Raw genomic sequence first — 8,794 nt, forward strand, 5'->3', positions numbered from 1 at the left:
CAATCATCGTACAGCAGAACTCCGAGGTCGAATCGTGCATTTTCGGCTTACATACGAACTCACAGTGGTAATCATGCACTTTCTGTTTTGCGGCTCCCAAACTGTAGGTATGGTGGGGGTAATTTCCATCCACGATCTGGCAGCTCTGGTTCCTGGACAGTTCGCAGGAAACAGTGTGATAAGCATGTGGTATAGTTTAATTAAAATTAAGTTTAGAATATAAAGAAAATGGTCTGCTGCAGTGCTCCGTTTTGTAAAAATAAAAGCGAGGATGGATTTAAACTTTGCCGTTTTCTACTAGGGCGAAGAGAATGACTGTCAAAGTGGATCATAAATTGTGGACGCGACCAATGGAAACCGAATTTAAATTCAAGATTATGCAAAGTTTGTTACTAATATTTATGACTATGACAATATAATTCTAATATAGGGGGTCTGAAGATTATTTTTACATATAATTAAATTGGCTATGACCATTTCTTTGCTATATTAAAGCGAAATGAGATCCAGAAGAAAGTAAGGTTAGGAATCCGTTTTTCTACAGAACGACGCACATTAACCCACCCAGCTAAAAAGGACGTATGATGTGAAATATAAATTGCTACGTGATAAACTCTTGAAAAAGTATTGTACTAATTATAATTTTATGATTTGTTAATATTTATTTAAAAAATCCTATCATTTTAATTTTAGCGCACGCCTAATTATAAACTGAGTAAAATTTCGTTTGCAATAATAATTTTTGCAAGAGCTACTTTTTGGCAAATGTGTGGGTTAAAAAATCATATAGTCGAATTTAAATATTTCATATATTATATCATATGTAATTTTATTTATAATTTATGTTTTGATAACAATGCTTCAGTATAATTTAGAAATAAATAATCTATATCATGTAAGTGTATTTATATAATTCAATATCAATTTAGCGATTTTGAATTTGGCGGGGAACAACATCAACTCATCTGTAAACAATTCTTGTGTATTCATTTATACTCATTTCAGGGTTGGGAATTTGATATATTTTTACATTATATTACAAAAATTAAATTAATTATCATAAGTTTGAATTTTAACCAGAAAAACTTGGTTGAGTTTATTTAAAAATCTAACAATATTTACAATTCCCGTTCCATTTTCACATTTTCCGGGGTCAAAATTCCTCGGAAAACTGGTCGTGTGTGTAACGTGTGAACGATACAGGTTAGGTTTTATCCCCACTTTCATTCTTTTTAAGAAGGTCTCGCTGGCGCGATTATTCAAAACATACTCGCACATAATTATCAAGCATAGAAGATATAATTTTTATTCGTAAAATTGGAAAGGAAAATAATTTTATTTTAGTATTTCCTTCAATTTAGAAATGTAAAAGCTTGAAATCGTTGGAATGCAGAAAAATCACGTCAAGATCAAATTTTCTGGAAATTGTGAACTTGAGAGGCTCGAAACAGACCACCCTCAAAACCCATACAGTAATTTAAAAATCTGTCTCTTCCCTTGAAAAAGTTTCTTCATTCTTGTTTGTCACGTTTTAATTCCAAAGAGCCTTACTTATACTGGATATTAATGACAGAACCTAAATCTCTCAAGTACATGTGTTTCAGCTTATCCCCTTGAGAGAATTATCTCCGTCGTTCGGATCCTACAGGATGCATAAAAAATAGGGCCCTGTTTCAAGCGCCTCGAGTATTTCCAGAATTAGGCAGTTCTGAGGCCCACTTTATACCGTAAATGATTTGAAACAGCATAAAAAATATATTTTTTGAAGTAGAATATTTTTTAAATACTCGTATGATTTCCAAACAATCAATTTAATTTTGATCCAACAAACCATGGGTTAATTTATTAACCGGTTGTCAATATACAGGGGCCTAAAGTTTCCACGCGTTTCTTCACCTTCACGTTAGTGTAGCTTCTTTTAGGATGATCCGATTAGACTTTTATTATAGTGTTTGGAAAGCTCTTTTCATTTACTTTAAGACTATTATAAGGATATAATCTTTTTTTTGTAATAAAAATTGAAATTGATTTTTTGAAAACCCCAAATTTACCTATTTTTTTTCTATTCAAAAAAAAGCTTCTTTTATACTCTTTTAAATCCTGTAGAATAAATAGTGGGCCGAAAATGTTTTCTTGCTCAAATTTATGTTTTTATGCTTAAGGGTACCACGTTAAACTTCCGCAGCGCTCGGGCCAGAACACTGTCAGATCAAATATGCCCTAGAATTATAATTAACTTTTTTAAAATGATTAAATGTGCAAAAATATATAAATTACATTATATATTTCATCTCGTACATTTAACTTAATTCGGAATAAACGTAACAATCTAAATTTAACCAAGAAAACATTTTCGGCCCACTTTTTATCCTACATTATTTCAAAGAGTATAAGAAAAGCCATTTTTTGAACTAGAAATTTATTTTAAATATGGGTTTAAAAAAAATCAATTTGAATGTTGATTTTCAAAAAATATATAAAATGTTGGTTTTGAATATATCGTTATAATAGTCTTAAAGTACATGAAAAGAGCTTTCTAAAACACTATAATAAAGGTCCAATTGGATGATCCTAACAGAAGTTACACTTACGTAAATGTGACGAAACGCGTTAAAAAGTGATTAATAAATGAAACTATGGTTTGGTGAATTAATGTAGGTCTACTAGGACTATATCTTCCAGCCAAGTTTCAGCCCGATCCAAAAAAGTTGATTTTAAGTGGGAACACTTGAAGTGTTGTGCCTCATATAAGAGTTTGTATGCATGAGGAACAACAATTTATTATAATTATTTATAGCAAAAATTAATTAAACCGTTTTTACTTCTGTATATGGGTATATGGGGCAGAATACGTCAAGTATTCCAAGCTAAGATTAATTTTTTGGATCGGTTTGAAACTTGGCTGGAATATAGTTCTAGTGGACCTACAGTAAGCCACCAAACCTTTGGTTCAATTATCAACCAGTTGTCAATATACAGGTGCCTGAAGTTTTCACTTTTCCACACGTTTCTTCGCCTTACCCTACTGAAAGAAATCTCTGAGTATATTCTAAAGATGATCTAGGGTCAGAGAAGCTCAGAGAAATTCTCCGCAGGCACTTAGGTAGATCTATTCAAAGGTCCAGGTAGCTCTTTTAAATGTTTAAAGGCTTTAGAATGTCTTTTCCGAAATTGAAATAGAAATACGATCACAAATAAAAAGCAGAGAGGCTGAAATTGAAATAAGAATTCGATCATAAATGGGTACTTCTCTACTATTAGGAAAATCAGTGTCCCGGGCAAATGAAACATATAATATAAAACGTTTTCTTGTAAATTGATATTAAAAATAGAAGGTTATTAATGGTTCTCAATAAACCACTGCGTAAACCGTCAAAATTAAGAATACACTTTGTGTAATCTCCTTAAGTACATTAAAAATCAGTCCCCTGGTGTGTCACAAGATAAGAATCACAATCAAAGCTAAAGATTTCACAATAAATTAAAAGAAAAATGTCATTTATATTACAATTTTTAAATGGTGTGATAATGGAAGATAAATTTCTGTGGCACATATTTTAAAAATTTAATATTAAATATTTAAAAACTTCAGCCTAATTTTGTCCCTCAGTTTTTGCAGTCAGTCCCCTGGTTCAACTTGAAAATTATTTTAATCTTTCTATGTGCAACAAAAAGTCATCTTTGTACGTTAAACGGAACGTTTCCAACTTGAAGTTTGTCCTGGTGTACAACAGATAGCGTTCATATGCTATTCTGTTAGATTATTTCTCGACGTTAACGCTTAAACAAGTGCTTCAGCTGGCTGTTGAAGCAGTCCCCTGGCGAGTAAATTTATACTTTGTTTTCGAAATTAAATTAACAGCTTTCGGTATTTCATATACTCAAGGTGGACAGATAATTATTCCTGCAAGTCAATTAATAATACTTTATTAGCATTTGTGATAGCCGCGACGTTTGTGGAATTTCTCAGTCCCCTGGCGTCAGACCCCTGTCAGAGAATCAGGCAGGGGACTGATGGAACTATCAGGGGACTGACAAAATAATAATTTCCAAGGGACCTGATGGTCAACAATGCATCCTACAAATAAAAAACAATTAAAGAGTAAGTCAATCTTACAAAGAAAGAGAGAATAGCCATCAATAGCTATCAGAAACTTCTGATTAAGATGTACTGTGATCGCTACAGTGAACACTGCTTATCCAGACAGTGTCAAAAGTGTATCATTAAAACTCCTGTTAACAAAAAATTTGACAACAAACCCTTGCATTTCAAAAATTGGATGGCTCAAAAACAAGAGTTCATAGACCCCAAAGCTAAATTACCACTTCAATTAACAAGATATCTGAAAAAGACGTTGATCATACAGCCGCGTCAACTCATAGGAAAACTGAATGAGGATTTAGATACATTTTTGTTCCGCGAAAGAAACATTGTCCACCAGCTTAATGTAATAAATACTCAAAAGAAAACTAAACAAATGATTAGATTGGATCTCAAGGATGTCTCCGACGTAGCTCAGGAAGAAATTGTAGAGTAGTTACCTAGCCCCAACTTGTTAATAAAAGGGGATAGAGTATTTTATAAATTAATTTTCACCATAAATATGTTTTTGAGAGATAATTTAAGGTAAGGTTTGAAGGCAATTAATGTTCATTTAAAAAAATATGACTGATATTCCATTCCATTCTATTCTATTCTATTCTATTCTATTCTATATTTTATTTTATTTTATATTATATATTTTTTTCCTTGATAAGGGTGCTGTATGATTGCCGAAACGTTAGTGATTATTACATAATTTTATTTATTGTTTTTTTAAAATGTTTTTTATTGGGATTTGATAATCGTGGGAATAAAGAGGACGAAAGAAATAAAAAAGAGAAGGAAGGGGATTTGGTTGATTGCCTTCTCATTTTTCTTTCCTACTTTTTATTTTCGTCCAAAGTAAAGATAAATAATTTTCTTTTTTTTTCTTTTTCAGGGAGAAAGGAGGGAGAGACTTGTTTCCTTTTTTCCAGATTTTAATGGGAACATTTTGTGGTGGTTGTCCAAATTTGGTAGTTGGATTCTTGATTATATTTTCAAGAAATTTTTTTCATCAATTTGATTATTGGACGTTAAAAAGGGATTTTACATTGGATTGTTTTCCTATTTGAATATCCTTATTATTTAAAAATTATGATACTTTTGAAATTCTAATCCTTATTTTATTTGTGAAATTAGTAACAATATTAAAGATTCGTCACATAAATTAATTGTAATGCTAATTTTGCAATTGCGTATATATTTATTTTTTGAATCGGTATTACACAAATCCGGTCTATTAAGTTTAAATAATATAAATGTTTATTTAAAATGGTTAAAGAAACATATATTACATTTTCAATTCCTTGCGGCAACTTTTTATTGAATAATTTGATACAATCTAATCAATATTGATCCTAGATTCGGCTATTATTTCACAAGGATAAAAATCAAATAATTTCAGAATTTATTAAATTGATCTCTTAAATGTGGAACGCTGGAAAAGTTAAAATAAATCGAATTTAACCGATAAAGATTATATAATTTCGAATTAAAAGCCTTCAATGTTAAATTATTTTTAATTAAAACCATGAAAATTAGGACATTTTATTTTAAATTATATTTCAGATTTTTACATAGAAAACGTTCTAATAGAAATAATTTTAAGATAAAAAATATTTTAAAAACTTAGAACCTGTAATTAAAATTAAAATTATAATGCATAAAATAAGTCTTCACTCATCAAAATATTGAATAATTTTTACATCCTCATCATTTATGTTTGCAAAAGTATTATAATAGGACAAAATGTTACAAATGCAAATTTTTGGCAAAACCACAGAAGATACGGAAAAAAGTTGTATGGATGAATGACAGCTTTTGAAAAGTGCTCAGAACTTTTGTTGCACAATTTTTTGATAGAATTTGTCACTTTCGTTTCATTTTACTAGAATACTATTTTAAATCATTCAAATTTTGAACCCAACAACGCAAGATACGAGATAAAGTCTTTAGGGGCAATTACAGCTTTTAAAAATTCGCACAAAATTTTCTTAAAACATTTATGACAGGACTTGTAATTTTGGTTTTATTAATCAAAATAATATGTAATCAATCGAAAATTCAAATTTTGAGCCAAGTGACGCGAAATACAGGGAAAAATTTTGGAAGAAATTTCAGCTTTTAAACATTCCTGCAAAATTGCGTAAAAACCATTTAACGTCATTTAAGTACTCACTAAAATTTCAAATTCTTTTGTTTTCATAGTCAACAGTTCAATATTCGTTGACTGACAAACAGCTCTTGGTGCATTTTGCAACAATTTATCGTTAAACTGGTCAAACATTCAAGTGAAAAACCGTCATTTTAGTACTTTCAAAACCTATTGGAAATGATTGTTTGAATGCTAAGAACTAACAATAAGTTTGACTGGCAGCTCCTGAGTAGTGCCCAAGTTGACTGGCACGCTGTCACACATGTCATTCCCAGTGGCTTTCAAGAATATTAAAATAAGCTTTTTTCAATCGAACTTTCGAAATTTTTGATAGCCTGCCAGTCAAATTAGGCACCACTCAGTAACTGCCAGTCAAACTTCTTGTTAGTTGTTTGGACCTAAAAAATCATCCCCAATGGGTTTCAAGAGTACTAAAATGAAGGTTCTAATTGTCATCTTGTCATTTTTTTATATGTTTGACAGCCTGCCAGTCAAGTTTGGCACCAGTCAGGAGCTGCCAGTCTACATTTTTAGTTAGTTCTTAGTCTGCAAACAATCATTCCTAATAAGTTTCGAGAGTACTAGAATGACGTTTCTTCACTCGAATTTTTGGCATGTTATCAACACGGGATTTATTTATTTTGCATGCGTTTTAATACTTGAACAGAACTTAATACAGTTTGATAGAAGTAATTGTTATTAACTTTTAACAAACAAAACATGGTCCTTCGAACCGGATTTTTTGCTAACTAGCAGTGAACTTTTAATTAAACTTAACTCGGTACTAAACTGTGAAGTAATTTGTGATTTAAAGTGAAACTCTAGTGGACATTGACTAAACAGAACAGAACCTGAACCTGTGTATCGGACAGAGATAGTGAGTGTTCTAGTGACCGAGTGATGGACAAGTGACAATTTTTGGATAAGTGACTATAGTGAAGACAATTAAGAAATAAATATTTTGGATGTTAAGCACATGGAGTGCTATTAACTGCAAACTAACTCCGAACCCAGAGATCTAGAGAGGAGTTGAATCTACAGCAGTACATTTCTTCATTTCGGTGAGTCTCCAAGTCCATTTTTTCATTTCCTTAAATTCAAACTTTCAACTTGCGTAAAAAATAACAGAACTAATTGGGTTGATATCCAAGCGAGAGCCAATTAAATCGGCGTTAACGCGATTTAAAAATTTCTTTGCTGAATATACAAGACGTCTGGTGTAAGTTCACTACCAGCGCGACTGCAAAATTTCGAACCTCTTTACGAAAAATATGATACCGTACAAACCGCAATTGAACAATTGGTTATAAATGATGAAATTATGAGTGAATCGCAAGCGGAGGAGCGTGAAGAATTCGAAAATACATACTTTGATATTCTTACTGAGGTTAGGGATTTTATTGAGCAATGTAAGGTCGACTCTGCGATACGAATTCAAAATAATCATTCAGATAAATCGTCCCGTAATGAAACTCCTGTTTACGTCTCGAATCCTTCATCGATCGATTCGCTTATTGTTAAACTTCCTACAATTACGGTGCCAAAATTTGATGGCTCATTTAAAGACTGGATACAATTCCGCGACACCTTTAAGTCATTGATTCATGAAAATTCGCGACTTTCGAATATTCAGAAATTTCACTACCTCAACTTAGCACTAATCGGAGACTCGGCTCGTGTCATTCAATCGCTCGGCGTTTTAGAATCAAATTATGAATTAGCATGGCAGGTATTAATTGACCGGTATAAAGATTCACTTCAACTGATTCACTATCACACGAAATCATTATTCGATTTAAATCCCATTACGAAACCGTCTTACGTATCTTTAAGACAGCTGATCGACGACACGAGTAACCACTTGTTAGTACTGAAATAATTAGGCGAGCAAACTGATACTTGGGATACGATGATTATTTATTTATTAACAACGAAGCTTGACCAATTTACAAATCGGTAATGGGAAAAACATTTGTTGTCAATATTTAGGAAACCTACATTAAAGGACCTTATGAAGTTTTTGGAAAATCATTGTAAATATCTTCAGAGGACTACTGTCGAGAAACAGGATACAAATAGTACTAGTAATGTTAATAGCAAAAAACAGTCATTTACTAAAGGCGCAAAATCACAGTCTTCCGAGCGATTTACATCACATGCGACAATCAAAAGGACGTGCCCACTTTGTAACGATTCTCTTGCACTTTATAACTGTGACAAATTACGTGAACTTTCTATACCGTCTAGAATACAAGAAGCATCACGTCTTCGCGTTTGTTTTAATTGTTTATCTCCTGGACATCGGAATAAGCAATGCACCCTCGGCCCGTGTAGTAAATGTTCAGGAAAGCATAATACGTTACTACACCTCAAACGCGACGCGAAGGATACTACCAAACCTGAGGAACAAAATTCGAAACGAAACAGTGAACTCGGAGCCAAGGCCACACTTATAACAAATTCAAAGGACAGTGATCACGTTATATTAGGTACTGCGATTGTGTGGATTAAAGATTGTCAGGGCAATCGCTATGAATGTCGAGCGCTGCTCGACT

The 8,794-nt window shown here is 32.2% G+C and overlaps 1 protein-coding gene across 1 annotated transcript; it reads left to right on the forward strand.

The window, feature by feature from the left end:
* Nucleotides 1-7,560: 7,560 nt before the first annotated feature.
* On the forward strand, nt 7,561-8,118 carry LOC117181281. The gene has a single exon (XM_033373841.1). The coding sequence runs from the start codon at nt 7,561-7,563 to the stop codon at nt 8,116-8,118; it is 558 nt and encodes a 185-aa protein (XP_033229732.1).
* Nucleotides 8,119-8,794: the final 676 nt, after the last annotated feature.

This window comes from Belonocnema kinseyi, chromosome 10 (genome assembly GCF_010883055.1).
Source record: "Belonocnema kinseyi isolate 2016_QV_RU_SX_M_011 chromosome 10, B_treatae_v1, whole genome shotgun sequence".
Lineage (NCBI taxonomy): Eukaryota > Metazoa > Arthropoda > Insecta > Hymenoptera > Cynipidae > Belonocnema > Belonocnema kinseyi.